This window comes from Perca flavescens, chromosome 23, assembly GCF_004354835.1.
Source record: "Perca flavescens isolate YP-PL-M2 chromosome 23, PFLA_1.0, whole genome shotgun sequence".
Lineage (NCBI taxonomy): Eukaryota > Metazoa > Chordata > Actinopteri > Perciformes > Percidae > Perca > Perca flavescens.
This window is the reverse complement of record NC_041353.1, coordinates 6,098,531-6,118,352: the sequence shown is the minus strand read 5'-3', so window position 1 is coordinate 6,118,352 and position 19,822 is coordinate 6,098,531. Positions and strand designations below refer to the sequence as shown.

Genomic DNA, 19,822 nt, shown 5'->3' with positions numbered 1-19,822 from the left:
AAATGACATAAAAACAAACAAAAAGAATAGCCACTTATTTTCCGCAAAATTGTGTTTTTTTTTTTTTTAGGTTTTGTCAAATTGTTTGCTCTTTTAATATTACTGGTTACCAACACAAAAAAAAACCCACTTCAAATTGAACAATCTCTCTAGACATTTGCTTAATTTAAAGGGACTACAAGCCAAAAAGGTTTAAGTCACCAAAATGTAATGGGGATGTGTATAGCTATAGGCTACAAAATAAGTGCTATTATGACATTATGAGAGTGGCACAGTTGCTCATAACTGCATCAAGGATTTTATTTTCAAACCTGTAACGGGATGTTCAGTGTTGCTTTAACGGCGACAGATATGATTCATAAAGATCATAAAGACACAAAGGAAGCATCGAGACAGGAGAAGAGGCGCTCGTGCCGGTGTGATGCCGCTGGAGGAACAGATGGTTGGAGCGTGCGCCGTGCTCCATAATCTGCCAGAGAAGAGGCTTTTCCAAGCGCGCGCGAGAAAGGATTACCCCCCCCCCACCCCCCTTTGATAGGCCTACACAGACGTGTGCATGAGCCGCAGCCTCCCTGCACAAAGCCCAACACTGTTTGGGCTTCATTTATAAACGATTACGCATCTTCTGAAGACTAAATGAACTATTTAGTAAAGCGTGAAACAAGTTATTATCAGAACCAGTCTGAGTCTCCTTTATGTGGGGTATTGTAGTCAAATAAAGCAAATACATATATTTATTTATTTAGGCTATTCATTTATAATCTCCAAATTACCTGCAGGTGGAATCATATGCCCCCATGATGCACTGAAAGAAAGAATGTGTAGCCTATTAAAAAAGAATTGGAAATTTGATTTGTCTTCTGTCTGCGGCGGAAGGAGCGTTTAGTGTCAGTTTAATAATGTTAATGTGAATAAATTGAAAGTAATGTTTGCTTGTGTGGATGCAATTGTGTTGACGGGCCCAATCTATACAAGCAGTTAGACTTAGAAGTGACATTTCAGAGCCAGACAGTGAGGCTATTTGGCCATATCTATTGAGATGGCTGGGGTGTAAATTAATTTACAGCTGTTGCATTCTTCTCATTTCCTCACAGCTGTGTTCATGTCTCCACACAGCCAAGTTATGTTTTTATAGTCCCATAAGAGGGCGTGTGGAATGATTCAAAACTGACTTTTTTTTAAAAGACATTTTTAAAGCTTATATTCTGACAAATCAGAGCATTTGTACAACCAATGGTATCCCTAATTGTCTTCTCTGAGTTGGGTATACTGTAGATCATGTTGTAATTAGGAATCCCACAACTACACCCTCTCTGCTTCTTATGATTAGTCATAAATAGCCTGAAGTGAGTTTTATCGGACGACTTTCAAACTAAAGGTTTCCTTTAGCCTACATGTTCACGTGAGCGTCTGAGATCTGCCTCATGCATGGGCCCTCGCGCGCACGACCCGGTGCCAAAAGGCTCGGAAGCGGTCTCGCGCACATTCAAGGAATTCTGCTGCGAGAGCCCACGGACGTAACCCGCACAGACCTGCGTCAATTTCGACGAACTTCAACAGGAAGTTTAGGTCAATTTTACTTCAAAATAAAAAGGTGGAAAACAGTCAACAGGGGAAAAAAGGAATAGCTGTCTTTTTTGAGGTTGATCAAATTTTATATTATTGTACCTTAATTAAATAGGTAAGTTCCAACTAAGATGGAGAATTATTTTGCAGGGGAGACCTGCGCAAGATATAGCAACATAAACCGTTGCAGACAAAACAATACAAAAGGCAACAGATAAAATATACTTTATTCAGATAACAATAGTCTACTAAGAAGAAAAGAATAAGCTCAGAGTCAATTGAAATTGGAGTCATTTACCATGAAATAGTCAGAGATATCCGATTCCTTTTACGAACTATTCCAAAATAAATGAATTGGATCACTGGATAATTTACTAAATTTTTCAATTCACATGCATTTTCATCTCCTCCATTTGTATCAAATACGTTTTGTTACTTTAACCCCTCATACAAGAGCGACCTAGCCAATTCTGGTAAAATTGTTAACATTTAAAGGTGCCCTGCCACACGTATTTCATTACTTTGTGGTAATGTCTGAAGTTCTATCATGGACTCTGTAACGTTTTTTGTAGAAAAAAATGCCTTGGTTACCTTGTTTCAAGCCATTCTAGTTTGGTATAGAAAGCCTACAGGAAGACTCAGCTCGATTTCTGCCAGTTCTCATTAATATTCAACAAGCTAAGCTGTTTGAATTTGATTGGCTAACAGCTAGCCAATGAGAGCCTGGCTGTCAGAATCCTTTACCCAGCCCAACTGGGCAAGCTAATGAATAGTAATGAGCTCAGGCAACATGATGTCTTTTGTAATTGGCCTGATTTCTCTGCTTATTTCTTTTCAGTGGCTAGAGCTGACAGAGGAGTCAGCAGTTCATTTTCACATTCACAACATAACACAAACACATACCTAACATATTTCAAAAAATGCAAATAAAAACGGTTTTGTATGGCAGGTCACCTTTAAGGTTGATATGCTAGTACTATCTATATGCTTTGCACAAAACTTTGTAGCCTGTCCCTTTTTTCTGCCAAGCTGATGCCTTTTATTTTGAAATTTTGTTTACCGGAAGCTATACTTTCCGTTGTGACAGTTGCTGTTTACGTTGTCATAAACGTGGATGTGAGTCAGATAATCGATTCTGTTGTCTGCTTTTTGCATCATGGGATGTAGCATCAGTCTCTGGGAACACTGAAGGAAGACTTTACCCTACGTTACATCGAAAGCCGGAAATAGAAATCTGGCGGTTTGTTTTTCTCGAGTAAAATAAAGACAGCCTAAGCTCTTCCTAGCACACCGAGGGAGTGCGCCTTTTGTGTCAGACGGCTGTGTTTTTTTTTTTAATCGTGTCAACATGGACATGTACGGATACAGCGGGGTCTTCTTGGTGAAAAGATTCCTGGACAATGGCGTTTTTGAAGTCACAAACATGTCTGACATCAGCAAGTTGAATCCTCACGGCTGCGATAACGGAGCCCTGACGGACAGGTTCGGCGTCTTGATCCAGGGACTCCTGGCTATCGTTGCCTTCAGTACGCTGATGTGTGAGTAACGTTATCTCCGGGCAATCCTTATTTCTTAAAACATCTCCAATATCACATATGTCCTTTTGTGTTTATTAAGGGGGCAGAATGCACGAAACACAACGTGCAAAAATTTGCTCTTAAAGGGCTACATTTAGTCCACGTGGCGATTTGTTGACGTTTGTTTTTGCCTCTTTAGCATGGAACCAAAGTCCATTGAAAAATATGCTAATGTAATATTATCTTGCTTTTCCACTATAAGACGTACCCAAATTGAACTCTTTGAAAAAAAATGACGTGGCATATCGAGGTTCTCTATTCATTTCGGTATGAATTAGGTGCTGTAAACACAAGATGTTATAAAGGGGTTTCAGCTTTTTTGTTAATTGCGATCCGCACTTGTAAACATCTCGTGAGCTTAGAATTATAAGGTTTTATCTCCACTTTTGGCCGAAATTGATTTTTTGACATAATCTGATCCCTAATGTGTTTATTAATGCCTGTGTGGTGTTATTTTTGTAAAAAAATATTTTCTTAGTTAGTTATTAATAAAATAAAAAGGTTCCATCTCACAAAATAGCTGGGATGTAAAAACTTTGATGCTCAATATCTCAGAACTACCCTAAACGGAGATAGAACCTTATAATTCTAAGCTCACGATCTTCCACCTCAACAAAATAGATAGTTGATGTGAGCGGTAATGATCTATGTGGATTTCTTAAAGTACACACTGTAACTGGAAATTCAGCGAATAAATATGACATGAACAGCTTTAATTTCCAGTTAAAGGGTAACTACCGTTTTTTTCAACCTGGACCCTGTTTTCTCATGTTTTTGTGTCTAAGTGACTGATGGGAACAACAATCTTTTGTCCAGTATCTTGGTCCAGTATTAAGCAAGATCGCTGCAGGCGAAACAAGGTACAATGTAAGTTAATAGGGCAATTGTGCAGCTTATGTTCACAAGAGTGCTTTGTTTTTGCAGCTGACAGGCTCAGATTAATAGTCTAAGTGTCTGACAATCAGGGGCGTCGACTGGGGGGGAAAAAGGGGACTGACTACCCAGGGCCCTCATGTGAGGAGGGCCCAAAAAGATGCTAGAATTAATAGCTGTGGATGCAGGGAGGGATCTCTGTAGGGATCTTTTCCATAATGTTGTCAGACAATTAGAATAATAATCTGAGCCTTTCAGTGGCACAAACAGCACTTTTAGTGAACCAATAGACGCTGAACATTTGCCCCATAGGATTACATTGCAGCCCGGTCTGTGGCTGCCGGTTACAGCGTTCACACTTAATACTGGACCAATTTCAAAGATTGTTGTTCCTATCAGTCACCTACACACAAAAACATAGGAAAATAGGGTCCAGGTTGGAAAAACACAGTAGTTACCCTTAAAGCCCCAACTTAAGCATACATAATAAGGTATACCATACCACACCGGTATGTCTGCCTATATTCAAAGTAGGGCTGCACGATACGAGGAAACTATGCGATATGCATAACGTGGTTGAATATCTCGATAACAATATTACTTGCGATAAATAAACCGATATTAAAGCTACTCAGTTCTGCATTTCTGCTGCTTTCAGTATTCTGCTACAATACAACACATTGCTTGTTGAATTTAAAACTAACGAAAGGAAATCATTTTCGATGTTCTTTTATTGAACAAATTGAACACTGAATATATAAGGACAGTTTCTTTCTAAAGTGCAGTTTTCTGCTCATATTTTCTTTCAACCAATACAAAAAAATCAAAAATAGCGATATGTCGCAGCCTTTCGCAATATGTATATTGCGCCTGTTGATATTGCGATGATTATTTAAAAAAACAAAAAAAAAGGATATATTGTGCAGCCCTAATTCAAAGCATCACAAATTAAGGGAAGTGTCGTCATGGTTTCTCCCTACGGCAGAATGGCAGGTTTTGGATCCAGGGTTTTGTTGTTGTTGCCCGTTAATAACCAAAACGCCTGCCAGCAATATACTGATAAAATCTCTATACGTTTGTTCAGTGGAATTTAATATTCAGCTGTTCTCCATGAAATATGTTGTGATTGATTTAAAGAAACATGTTACAGAGTTAATATTTGTTTTGAATTGTGATCGAGCCCTGTAACTAGGCAGATTTGGGTGAAATATATCAGAATTTCCGCCAATTTCAAAGTGTTTTTGATTGCCTGCCTTAACAGCAAACAAGCTCCTTTACAGCCATGTAGCTCCTTTTGTGGATTTACTCTGAACAAATGGCTACTGACTGCTAAATAACTTGTGATTCTGTGGCAGCTGACTTGGAGAATGTTGGGCATCTTACCAGATTTGGCACCACAATGTTTAATACTTCGGTTCTGCAGCAGTCACAGCTGAATGCTGGTGTTGGTACCAAGTCATGTAGGAACACTTAAGCCATTTAGGAACCGATATATTGTTTGTTTTAATGCAAAGGCACTCAAATACAATCTCATATGTCTAATGATGATTACCTTATGACTTCCTGGATTACATTATTTTGGTTCTTTTCCAATCCGTTGCATTGATAGTAGTCTATATCCGCGACCTTCCACTTCCGGGATTGCTCCGTTGCTGCTCAAAATTCCGCCCTATGTCCTTCTTTTCGTCTGGATGTCTGTTACCTTCCACTTTCTTTGTGTTGTACTTTTACTTGCGGGGTAAATCCAGACAGTTAGCTATCTCTCCAATCTGAGTTTTCTGTTGCACGCCTAAAACAACTTTTGAATGTACACACGTTCCACCAAAACAAATTCCATCCCGAGGCTATTTTGCAGAGGCCCCGGGACACCTGCGATTGTGATTGGTTTAAAGAAACGCAAATAAACCAGAGCACGTTTTTCTCCCATCCTGGAATGCTGTGTGGACTAGCCAGACCCTCCTCCACAGCGCTGTACAGGAAGGTCTGACAATGCCAGACTGCATTGAAAATTTTATATTTTATTCAGCTACCAGGTAGGGCTGCCCGATATGAGGAAAGTATTTGTTAAACAAATACATATAAATGCTACATGGAAATGACACACATACAATGTATGTGTGTCAGTGCATCCTGGGTAGTATCCACTCATTCCATGAGTGTGTCGGTGTATGATTTAATAATTCGAGTGTAGTTATGAAAAGGTCAATGCACTCATAGTGATCTGATTTCATCAGCGGATCCAAGCAGCCGGGTTCAGAGCACTCGAAGCCTCAGAGCACTCGAAGCCTCAGAGCAGTGAAGCGTTGCAGAATTAGGCCAGGCCTTGAGGGTGAGTGAGATCAATGAGCTCAAACCACTCAGTTACTTATTAGTAGAAAAATCGATACCCCCTCCCCCCTTTTTTCCGCCCTATCCTGTTCAGCATGCTCGCAAGTGTCGCTCTTGGTCAAAGCACATGCATCTGTTAAATATTTGTACCACATTATTTGTGTGCAGCCGAGCATTAAGTGCCCTTCAGCTATGATCACAGTGGCGGTATGCCAAGTCACAGCCGCCGAGTCTGCACCATGCATCCCTTTACTGATCTGGGTTTAGAGTGCTCTTCCTCTAAGCTATTTTCGTAAGTTTCCTTCCATTGACTCGTCATTATTCCTGCACTCACATAATCCTGACAAAAGGCTGAATATCCACTATAGCTACCACCGTTCTTTCATCCAAAGCTTTAGGCTATATTTGAAAACAATTTTGCAAATAGACGAGTTTGTTAGCCAACAGCCTTTTGGACTTTTCACTTGGAAACCTACTCTGATGTCTGGTTTGTGCGATGCCTGTTTTCTCAGTGTCCTTTTGGGAGAAATTTGACACACTATAGATACATTTAATGCCATTTTGTGTGTCCGACACCCTTACAGATTCTGAAAATCACAAGTTTTGAAACTACTAAGCGATGTAGGGCTGCAACTAATTATTATTTTCATTATCAAATCAGTTTATTTTATTAGCAGTTTAATTAAATAAATGAAAATCTGCCCATCTCAACTTCTTCGAGCCTAAGGGGAAGTCTTCGTATAACTTGTGTTGTCAGACAGACAGTCCAAAACCCGAAAATAGCAGTTCAAAATTATCTAAAAATGAGAAAAACATATCTTCACTTTTTGAGACGCTGGAATCAGCAAATGTTGAGCTTGATGACTGACTTTAATGATTCACTGATTAACACAATTGCTGAAGAATAATGAGCGAATTGCTACAGCCCTAAAGCAATCCAGTTGGAGTCCCTTTTAAATGGCTTAAAAAGTTTAAAAAATGCAGAAATAAGTCTAGATAATGCTAATAAAACACTGCTATTGTGAGTTTACAGATGTAAAAGCCGTCTGCAGGAATCCTTGATCCTGGTTTTACATGCCGAGTCACATTCTCCGACCTTGTTAGATGGCGAGATAGAGGAACAGTGGGCGTCTGTTCACCCTGAGCCCGGTGGGGAGGAATGAAGTGTTGTTGCAGCCTGAAGAAAAAAAAAAGGACGATATGTGATAACGTCTGTGTTTCATCTGTCCTCGGCCCCACTCTGTCTTGCGGCCCTGCAGAGAGATGATGCTCACGCTGGAGGTCAAACAAACTGCAAAGAAACTGTGTTATATGTTATGGTTTTGCAGGATAAACACAAGTCTAGTGGGATATAAGGCTGCAAGATTATGGGAAAAAAATTCATAACCACGATTATTTTGGTCAATATTGAAATCACCATTATTTAACACTACGATTACTCGTTGACATTGGGAAAGATGTTTCAATCACTGAATTAAAAAAAATAATAATTAAACTGAACTTGAACTGTGAAATTTCCCTTAAAGCTTTAGGGTGTAACGCCAGACCCTCCTCCAAAGCACGCTGAAGGAGGGTCTGGCTACTCCTCAGGGATGGGAGGAAAACGTGCTCTGGTTTATTGGCATTTCTTTAAACCAATCAGAATCGTCACGGGCGGTGCTAAACTTCGCACAGAGTTGCTGCAAAATAGTCGTGCGAGAGAAAACTCTGATTGGACAGATAGTCTAGCTAGCTGTCTGGATTTACCCTGCAGAGATCTGAGGAGCAGTTAACCATAGTCCTCAGAAATCCACCGGAGGTTAGAACGCCAACACAAAGAAAGTGGAAGGAAACTGAAAATACCAGGTTCATCCGGCGGAATTTCCTGCAGCACCGAAGCAATCCCGGAAGTGGAACACAAAGGATATATACAACATTCAAGCCATTGCCAAATGAGTTGCTACAAAGCTAATTAAGACTATCAGCTCCACACAACTCTCTCTGTGTTTCTCAGTATGACTATGTTCAGAAGATTGTCGTCCGGCGACTTTCGCGCGCAGAAACTCAAGTGAGGAGTCCATGTTTTTTTAATCTTCCGTGTCCTCCTCGGCTACTAGCAACTGCGTGGAGGAGGGGTGGGGGCTGTGCGCGATCACGGAAGGCTTGTATTACGTGGACGCGCCGACTGAGTACTGTTTGTCATTACTTTGTCATTTTCTTGTCATTCTTCATGGGCGCGACAAACTACGCACTATAGCTTTAATACTTTTTTTTTAGTTTACTTGCAAAACATAATGTGCCAAATAATTGTTTTTCTCGATTACTCTGTTTTTCTGATTGTTAGGAGCCAAAATAGTAGTCACCATAAAAAATGTCATTAATAGAGCTCAACAGTCCCGCCCCTCCTCAGAGAGACCTTGGGTTTCAGAAGTATATTTCCCATTAATTTCTCTCATTGACATCTGGAAAAATCTGTATATAAAGAGTTTTAGAACATGCCTTAGGCTAACCAGCTACGACGTGACTCATAACCATACAACGTATCATTTCGAGTGAAAAAACGAACAGAAAATCAAAAAAAAGTCAAAGGTACAAGACTGTGTACATATTTTCATTTCAGAGCGAAGGAACTACTCATCCCATAAACCACCGCACACCACTGAATAAAGGAAGCTACGCTAGTGTAGCTAACAGCTCATTCAGCTAACCGCTAGCTGAGACAGCATGTAATAAGTTTAAAAGACCCTCAAAATAAAACCTGAAAATAACCGTTAAAATATATAACAGCTGTTACGTCAGCTGTAGCCGGCTTTTTCCAGTGTTTAGTTTGAGTTAACGTTATTTTAGACTGAATCAAGCTGTCAGCTAGCGGTTAGCAAAATTAGCTGTTAGCTAAACTAACGTTAGCTTCCCGGTGGAGGCTAACGGCAGAAGCGTGGAACAGATCGTGATTCGTGCAGTGTCGTAAATCCTCGTAAAACGGGATTATCATCTTGCGCATGACGGATCGTGCAGGCAGCTCCCCCTCCTCACCAGCATGAGTTCCACCAGTCAGAGGCATCACTGTGGGATTGTTCAGGATTGTGGGTAATGAAGTACTTATCCAAGACATCACGAATAAAAGACATTAATCTCAAGGTTGGTGCCCCATGAACTTTTGGCGTCTATATGAGCATACACAATCGCTTAGTCATGTCGTAGCTGGTTTTAAGTCTACCATCGACGGTTACGATTTATGGTTTATACTCCAGTTGTCAAAGGAGAAATTGCATTGTATTTTTACTTCCTGAACCTGCTGTGGGTGGGACTGCTGAGCTCGAATTATTGATTAATTGATTGACTTTTTCTTTTTTGTTTGCAGTGAAGAGGTTCCGGGAGCCTGTAGGGATCAGACGACCGTGGAGGATCTGGTCAGAAATGTTTCTTCTTTTCTTTTCTCTCCTTCTAGCATATCCTGTCCTACACCCTTATATTTGATTAAACTTGCATGGATGAGTAAAGTCTATTAAAGTAAAGGAAATGTTGCAAAAAATGCACATCCCTTAACATTTTATGCACATCCATACCGCGTCTTTTTTCTCCTAATGTTAGATAGTTATATTTATACTGTTTATTGATCCCCAGTGGGGAAATTACAATTTACACGCTGTTTGTTAGAAATTACTACACACAGGCCTGAAATACACACAGACATGCTCAGGACCTATTCATGCACAAATGGAGAGATGTCAGAGTGAGTGGGTTGCCAGTGCTGGACCAGCGCCCTGAGCGGGTATGGTGCCCAGGAGGTGAACTAGCTACCAGCTACCAATCCACACTTTGTACTTTGGTCCGTACTGGCACTTGAACCAGCGACCCTCCGGTTCCCAACCCAAGTCCCTACGGACTGAGCTACTGTATGTGTTATTTGTTTCTGTATTTATTGTTTGTTTGTTTATTTCATAATAATGTTTTTTTTTTTTTTTAAGTAAGACATTTTAAGACATCCAACACAATAGAATAAAGGGTAACACTTTACTTGAAGGTATCTACATAACAGTGACATGACGCTATCATGAACACATGAACCCTAATCCTAACCATAACCACAACCACATGAACCCTAACCATAACCCTAACCCTAACCATAACCATAACCATAACCATAGCTTGTCATGACAAAAACCAAATGGCACTTACCAAAAGAAGCGTTATGTCATAAACGTTTATGACTTTTTTTTATAATGTTTATGACACGTTCATGACAGTGTCATGTCACTCTTATGTAGATACCTTCAAGTAAAGTGTACTTGAATAAAGAAGTCAAATTCATAAAATTTTTTTTTTTTTAACCCTTTCTTTTTCAGGTTTTATGACACATCCAAGCAGGCCATCGGTTCTCTTTTTATCCACTTTGCCAACGTCTTCCTGTCCACGCTCACTGAAGAGGACCCATGCTCCCTGTGAGTTATCGGTCAGCACTAACGAGCCACGATAAGATGAGGTTCAACTGTCTGAGGGGCTCTCACTGAGAACGTGATTTCCCATTTCCCCCAAAGGTATCTGATGAACTTCCTGCTGGACGCCGTGCTGGGGATGCTGGTCATCTGGCTGGCCGTGAAGTTGGTGTCCAAACTAGTGGAGTACAAGCAGTGGACGTTGCTCATGTTTGGTGAATATGGTAAGTGAAAAATCATAGTTTTTCCTTTTTGCCTTTCCATTTTATTTTGTTTAAATAATTTTTTTTTTTCTTTTCAAGACTAATTTTTTGGGCACTTTGGCCCACTTTAATTGATAGGATAGCTGTAGACAGGAAAGGGGAGAGAGGGGGGGGAAGACATGCAGCAAAGGGCCGCGGGCCGGATTCGAACCCTGGGCCGCCGCGGTAAGGACTGAGGCTTGGTACGTGAGGGACGCGCTCTACAAGGCGACCCACCTAGGAGCCTCTGTCTTTCCATTTTCTTTTAATTTCTCTTTTGTTGTTGTCGATTAACAATAATTATTATTATTATTATTATTATGTTTTTTTAAGAATATTTTTTTGGGCATTTCTGCCTTCAATGGACAGGACAGCTAGGTGAGAAAGGAGAGAGAGGGGGGAAGACATGCAGGAAATCGTCACAGGTCAGACTCGAACCCTGGACCTCTGCGTCGAGGCATAAACCTCTATGTATATGTGCGCCTTCTCTACCACAATTTAAAAAAATTTTTTTTTAACAACATACAAAACATACAACTCGCAAGATCAAAAAATAAATAAAATAAACATAGAATAGACATTAAACCTTAAAACATAAACACACAAGTATAAATGACAACACCAGAAGCCCGTCATACACGTCTCTCCCCAGCACAAAGCTTCTTAGGAGCCCTACAGAAAGCTCAGGTATTTTCCCCATTTTCTAGTATAGACATCCAACCTGGCAAATCGTTAATATGACATTTTTTTTAACGCCGCCACCCTAGCCATCTCATAAGCCCACTCTTGAATTGACTGCACCCCTTCATTCTTCCAACCTCTTAAGATAATCTGTCTGGCTATCATTAAACTAGTCTGGACCCAGTTTCTTATGTGCTTATCCATCCCGCATGGGATTGACTCCAATTTCTTTTAATTTCTAAAACATGAAATTCCCGAGTAGTTGTATATATGAATGTCGATAGAATATTCGACTGAGCTGCAGCTCTGGTTTCTGCCACCGGAGGGCGCCTGAGACCCTCCGGAGGTAGACGGGGAGGAAAGCCAGCATCTCCAGCTGCAACCCTGTCTGGAAAACATTCCCAGTGGCTACAGAGGGGATTAACTCCACGCCAATTATTACACTCAATCACTCTGCTCTTGTTTTTTCTTTTGTGTTCCTTCCGTGTGTGATGGAAAAACGTCCCTCAAACAACTTTGCGAGGCCGATTAGGTCTCCGCTTCTCTTTTATGATCAGGGTCACATGATCAGTAGCTTCTTGCTTTCTTTTCTTTCTTCTTTCACCCTCTTTTCAGCTTTTCTCTCTCTGTCTGTCTTTGTATCTTTGTCCTCCCTTCTTCCTGTCTTAATTACAGACTTGCCCTCCTTTTGTGTCTGCTCTGCTAAGACACCTGTCTTACAGACCTTTTGGAAAGGTTTAGGTTTATATCCCACAAGATGCACAACAGTTAAAAAGATTTCTATTGAAATGGAGCGTGAAAGTGCATTCTTGAACATAGTAGATTAAAGTAGTTTGTTTACAGTTCATTACATTATCATTAAATCAAACAAAATGAAATCAACCTTGATTTATACTGAATGTGTCATGCAAAAATGTAATGCAAGGAACTTTGCACAGTTGGCACAATTTGAATCATACAGGAGCTAAGAATTGAAATAAATCAAAAAAAAAAAAAAAATAAATAAATAAAAAAAATGGCAGCGGGCCAAAATCAATAATATTATAAAATCAAAAGTTTTTTTTTATCAAAATAAATAAATTGAAATAAAAAATAATTCTGGTGGGCCAAAACAATAATATAATTAGGTTTCTGTCGTCAAAATATATAAAATCAAATAAATATTGAAAAAAAAAAAGTTTCCTTCGCAATAAATGAAACATAAAATATAAGATATTGTGGGCCAAAAGACATACTATAAATTGAAATAAGGAATACAATTTTTCACTTTGGGCAAAAAAGATTATTATTTAATTATTATTAAAAAAGTGCAGGAAAAGTGAGAGAAAACTACATTTGCAAATGTATTTTTAGTCCTGCTTTTGTTTTAGACCAGCACATGAAGACATGAAGGCTGTGCTTGGAATCTTCTATAATAATATGTTTATATGATATGGTTCACTTTACTTATGTTTTTCCACCTCTTCTCCTGCAGGCGACCCTCCCCAGGCTGCAGCCTGGCTGGGTCAGTGTGGCATCTACCTGCTCATCATGGTGCTGGAGAAAGGTGTCATCAGCCTGGTGCTGCTCATCCCCGGATGGTCCAGCGTAAGGACGTTGTACAGCTACTTGTGCTGCTTTCAGGTCCCATGGCAGGGTTTCCGCGGGGTCTTAAAAAGTCTTAAATTCACTGAAGAATTGTGTTCTAGGTCTAAAATAATTTTAAACGGATCTAAATGTCATTGAAATGCTCCCGCAGTGCTTTACAATGTTTTTATTTAATTCCGTGGTGTTGTAGTTCTTTCTTTCGCTACTCCAAATATAATTTTGCTGTATTACGACTACAAATGAGACCAACATGCAACTTATATTGCAGCCGAGTGCAAGGCTGCGCTAGTCTCTTTTGGAACGGATTTAATTCTTCAGCTATCTTAAAAAGTCTTAAATTTGACTTGGTTAAACCTGTAGAAACCCTGTATGGGAAAGATGGCTGTCCTGTGAAATTTTTATACTTCTGACATGGGGAAAAACCTTGTAGATTATCATCCAAAAACAAAGAAGGAAATGGTAGAATATGAGCGTGAACACCATTTTACTTCAACTGAAGCCAGGTTTTCACTCCTTTTTATTGTGACAAACAGACCATTTTTACATCCCAAACTGATCTTGAGGTCAACCACTGTCCATGGAAAAAAATCTGCAAATGTATACAATCTTCAATCATTTCAATATTGACTTTGTTTGTTTGATTTGTTGTTTGAAATTCTCTGGCAGCTTCGAGAGATGAAAGCCATCAAGACTACAGAGAGAGAATAAACAAGTGGAGGATAAAAAATGACTTGCTATTCAATTCTAATGGAAACAAATAGAGGCAATGTTAATGTATTTGAAGGACAGTTTGTTTGCATGACCTTTGTTGATTCAAATTAGCCTGTGTCATAGCAACAGATGCTCTTCTAGGGAATATAAAGACGGGTTATTTGTTTATTTCTCATTCCCATTTCCAGATAGTTTTGTAAATCTCTCTGTGTTGTTTGGAGACCTAACTTCCGTTGTTTAAAGATCGTCTCCACGCTCCTTGACAAACTCCGATTATAAATATTAGTATTATTAATAGTAATATGTTTATTCAAATGCAGGCTAGTTGACAGTCATGTCTCCTCTCTCTGTCCTTCAGTCTACGACTTCCTTCTTATATTTATTTTACATGATCATGGCCAATTTAATTCATATTACATTCTGTTGCAACATTGATATTATTGCAATACAATCTAAACATAGTGAAACAAATAATTTTTGAACTTTTCATTTTTATGTTTTTTTCACAAATGTACAGTATCTGATGTAAATCTAAGAAATTTATCAGTTTTTATATGGACCCAAATATCTTAAAAATTATATTTTGTAATTGAAATGATGGGTGTAGAAACTAATGGTTAAAGGGAGGCTTAAATATTTCTTAATTTCCTAGAAATATTTCTGCATCCTTTTGTCCTAGATAATTATTGATACATTTTACACCATCAAAATTTAAATTTTAACTTTCATAACAGCTTCTCCCCAACAGCCTTTTGTTTCATGTTCAGTTATGTTAAACTTTCTTCTCTTCTGTTCCAGTTGCAGGAGGTGTTGCTAAGCTACATTGCTAACCCTCAGCTGGAGCTGGTGCTGGTCATGCTCATTGTTCCCTTCATAGTGAATGTGAGCAGCACTTTCATGATCTAGTTGTCACATTGCCTCATTATATATTCTATTGTTAAAGAGTACCTATTATACTCATTTTCAGCATCATATTTTTACACTTGGGGTCTACTAGAATGGGTTAACATGAAAAAACATTATGTTTCTCATACTGCCTATTGCTGCACCTCATCTGCATAAAACACTGTCTGAGCTCTTGTCCCGCCTTCCCAAAAATCCCAGTTTGTTCTGATTGGTCAGCTGGGCGGGCTGTGCTTGCTCAGGCAGCACCTATAGGCAGCACATTTGAAAAACCGGTCTGGCTTTCTCAATCATTGACATCACTAATTGTCTTTTGTACTTTATACATCTATAACATACACAAAAAACTATATAACGCACTAAAAGAAGGGACAAATCAAAAAAAGCACAATGGGGGCTCTTTAAGGTATTTTAATAAGAAGTGAGTTTAGTCTTTCCCGTCTCTCTGGCCCCCCCTGCAGTCCATCATGTTCTGGGTGGTGGACAGCCTGATGATGAGGAAGTACAAGACGATGAAGAGCCTGGACGACTCCTGCAACAGCGCGTTGAAGAAGGCCGACTCGCTGCCCTGGGCCAACAGTGAGGAGTCATTGGTAAGATTAAATTCTACAACTTAATGAGTCCAGCAACAGAGCAGAGCAAAGTGAGCTCCAATTAGCAGCTGGTTATTGTTTTTAGTCACCTATGTAATTACATTTTATTTATAGTATCAAATCATAAAAAGAGTTATCTCAAGACACTTTACAGATAGAGTAGGTATAAACCACAGTATAATTTACAAAGACCCAACAGTTCCAGTAATTCCCCGAAGAGCAAGCATTTAGTGCACAGTTGCGAGAAAAACTCCCTTTTAGGGAGAAACCTCGGGTGGTTTGGAAAATTTCCTTTTAGGGAGAAACCTCGGACAGACCCAGGCTCTTGGTAGGTGGTGTCTTTAGCTAACTAACTAACTTTAGCGTGCCTGGAGGATTTATCGTTAACATTGACAAATTGAGCTTGATCAGATAAATAGGACTTAAACCAGCTTAGTGTGATTCCTTTAATGACCACTAAATGTTCCAGTCTCTGTAGCAGGATGGTATGGTCAATAGTGTCAAATGCAGCACTAAGATCTAGTGGTGGTAATTAAGCCACTTGCTTCGTTCTAGAGCTGTTCTCCGCTCAAGTTCATTAGATCTGTAATTGGGAATTGATAAAACGGAGGATCACATCATGACTTTGGTCCAAACTGGGCTTTGAGCAAAAGCTTCTTATGTCTTGAACATTTAACAGATTTCTGTTTCCATGTATTATTTATTCAGTTTTTTTTATATAAATTCCAGTAAGCATTTAAATGTCTCAAAGTTTGACTAAAACTGTTTAAATGCCTGCAAAGTAAGTAAAATGCTTGCCTACCAGCCTACTTCGAAAAAATGAGACAGGCTTATCTGCTCTGGAATTGACTCACAGGCCTTTTTAAAGGAATACTTTTGAAGTTATGAAAACGTTCCCAAACAAGAATGTGACCGTATAATATCTTTGTTTTGCTTTAAGATTTGAATGTGTGTGAAAATGGTCGTTGATGGTTGATGTACCCACATGATCAGGCTGGGTGTCAACTGCACCTGTTGTTTTGGGTGGGATGAGCACGCACATGCTCACACGCGCACTCACACTCACACTCCCTCTACACTTGAACACTTGATCTAATGCGGAACAAACCCAGATGAATTCAGTCCAAGAAATACTGAGTCAGAATGTTCTCCCTGTCCTCCCTCGTTACCGTTGAGTTGGTGGATTCTGCTTTTCTGTGGAGGTTTCACTCCACCGTAAGAACAAAAATGTGTAATTTTGTAATTCAATTTTTTCTGCTCTCGGATAGTATGATATTTTGTTGTCCGTTTTTGGACAAAGTAGAGTATGTCATCATGCTTTTGATTACATTTTAATTGCATTTGTACTGCAAATGTATTTTAAGAGGCCAGTTCACACAAATCACAAACACTTTTCTCACTCTCCCTAGTGGTAATTGTTAATGCAGAGCGGTTTCTCAATTCAGTTTATGTAGAATAGAAATCTTAGCAGCCCCCAAACCTTTCAGTGTTACAGTATTATTAATATCTGAAGTATATCCCATTACAAACCCTTTTTGAAATTGTTTAATTTTTTGCCTACAAATAGAAAACGTCTGTTGAGGTTCATGTCCATAATGTATCCACTTGACCATTGTATTCTGTAGTATACTTTGATCATAATTATGATGTAATAATAACGTACTTACAATGACGTGTATGAACACCACTTTAAGTCGTACGTAAAAGAATGGGTCCACCCAAATTAACAAAAAATATAATATTCATTTTAGATTTCTTTTCCCATGTTCTGAGATATGTATCTCTGAGGTTTCTGCTACCAACAAAATGTTTTTATTCAACAATCCCATTATTTTTGGGTGGCCACAGACTTTTGGCCATGTAGTGTAGGTCAGAGAGGTGTTCACATCTTATTTGACACATTTATTTTGTAATTTGGTTGAATCAAAGAATATTTTTGCCTGTATTTACTTGGAGACAGTACAGAGACCAGAAACAAAGGGACAGAGACGTGCAACCAAAAGTCCCCGGCTGGAATCAAACTGGTTGCGTGGTATGCATCATCCCATGATTTGACTTTTTTTATCGGGTCTTGTGAGTTTTGGGTTGAGTGCTGGTTTATCTGGGAAACTGTAACTGGCCTGTTGTTGTGTTCAGGGAATCGCTCAAATAGCCGCCTTCTCCACACAGCACCGAAGTCATTTCTTTTTTCCCCCTCTCTCAGGAAAGATTTAACTGGCAGACGTCAGGGCAAATGATGATGTTTGGGGTTCATGACCCTCGTGTTAAGTGGGAAGAGAGTGTTCATCCCTCCCTCCCTTTTTTCCTTTTCCTTGGTCATCTGCCAGGCAGCCATAAATCAAGCCTTCATCCCGGGAATAAAAGTGACATTTAGGAGTCGTTTCCACGCGCTGATGTTATGGAAAGCGGAGTGAAGTGGAGGAGGACGACAGATAAGAGAGGCATTGACTTGGATGAGATCTTGGTGGGGGTGGCGGTCAAAGCTAGAGTCACAATGCTGTTGTTGTGGCTTGTGTTGCCGCTTGTGACAAGGTTATAGTGGAGATGATCAGCCCGTAGTGCAAGTAATAAAAATACACTATAAGAGACAGTAATGTACTCCCGGTCTTTAACCTAATATCTGAGTCTATACTGCTCTTCAAAGGGGTCTTTATATCAGCTTTTCCACCTGTGAAACCCAAACATGAAGCAACACATGGAGCTTTATTATGCTGTAAATGTTATATAGTTGTGGAATTTTTCTCCTTTGGGATTTGAATTCCTGCTGCTGCAGGAGAGCGTCTTCCAGGCTGTGAATAAACGGGAACATTTTCCACTTCAAGCTGGGAATGTTTGAGAACTGAGATATTTCCCAGCTTTTTCGTCGAGGATGCAGAATCCAAACCTACAACAGCGATAACTGACTTGTCTTTTAGCTTTTGGTTTGTGCTGTGCTAGTCTATATCCACAAAGTTCCTCTTCCGGGATTGCTCTGGTGCCGCCAGAAATTCTGCCAGATGTCAATCTTTTCGGCCGGATGTCCGTTACCTTCTGCTTTCTTTGTGTTGTAATTTTAAACTCTGGTGGATTTCTGAGGACTATGTTAACTGCTCCTCAGATCTCTGCAGGCTAAATCCAGACAGCTAGCTAGACTATCTGTCCAATCTGAGTTTTCTTTTGCACGACTAAAACAACTTTTGAACGTACACGTTCCACCAAGACAAGTTCCTTCCCGAGGCTATTTTGCAGAGGCACTGGGGCTCCGTTCGGCGCACAGCACCGCCCAAGACAATTGGGATTGGTTTAAAGAAATGGCAATAAACTGGAGCAAGTTTTTCTCCCATCCCGGAATGCTTTATGGACTAGCCAGACCCCCCTCCGCAGCGCTGTGGAGGAAGGTCTGGCAATGCGAGACTAGTGCTGAGCTACTGTGGCCTGTATTCATAAAACATCTGTTGTCTTCTCTCAGATCCTGCTGGCTGCAGAGACAGACACAGACGAGGCTTCAGAGGGGGAGGAAGAGCCAGGCGATGACGGACCAGACCCTTATGTTCAGTATTCTGGAGGACCGCTGAGACCCAGCTGGGTGGTGGTATAAACCCAGGTGATGCTACCCGTCTGTCCTCTGTCCACACACAACACACTCTTTAGAGCCTAAATATGAGCAAACGCAAACAAGCCTTGCATCCGTAACTCCTCAAGGGTCTAACTATCGGCTTCCTTGTAAACAAAGGCACAATTAAAAGGTCTGATAACCTGTGAATGTGAACTCTACAGCCTGAGCTGCCTTCCTCTGCACTGAACTGGAGCTTGACTCAGTGCATGCATGTAAATCAAGTAGCATTTTGTGGCAAGGAATTTAGAAGCTCTTTATCCTCTCACCTTGCTGCCTCCGTTTGCTGCAAGAGAACATTAGAGCAACCACAACTGAACGTGTTTGGAGAGAGATTATTAAGAAAGCAGCGGCCGCAGGGCAAACGGTGCGGGTGGGAATGACGAGCTCTGAGATAAATCTGTCTTCTCTTCACACTGGGGACTTTTGGAAATGATGTTGCTCTAAAGAGAGTCATTTATTGTGTATCATATTGCAAAGAGAAGCATTTCAATTCTCCTGTTTGCATTTACGCTTTACAAGCCAAAAGGTCTACAGTTTGACATATTCCGACTGTAATGTTTTATTAATATTCCAATGTATCTTGTGTATTTTCTTTTTTTAAACCCAATTATGAACATGTGGATAAACTGGCACAGCACGCTCCGTCATTAACAGGCCTGTAAAGTGCCACGGTGCCTCTTACCGAATGCATCTCTTTAATCTGTACTATGAATAAAGATGATTGACACATGAACTGGTGTTTGGTGTTGAA

The 19,822-nt window shown here is 40.0% G+C and overlaps 1 protein-coding gene across 1 annotated transcript; it reads left to right on the top strand.

Moving 5' to 3' along the window:
* Positions 1-2,656: 2,656 nt before the first annotated feature.
* On the top strand, positions 2,657-19,804 carry tmem110l (transmembrane protein 110, like). The gene is made up of 8 exons (XM_028570888.1): positions 2,657-3,104; positions 9,685-9,733; positions 10,670-10,765; positions 10,862-10,983; positions 13,157-13,269; positions 14,779-14,862; positions 15,345-15,476; positions 18,925-19,804. The coding sequence occupies exons 1-8, from the start codon at positions 2,915-2,917 to the stop codon at positions 19,051-19,053; spliced, it is 915 nt and encodes a 304-aa protein (XP_028426689.1). The 5' UTR covers positions 2,657-2,914; the 3' UTR covers positions 19,054-19,804.
* The last annotated feature ends 18 nt before the right edge of the window (positions 19,805-19,822 follow it).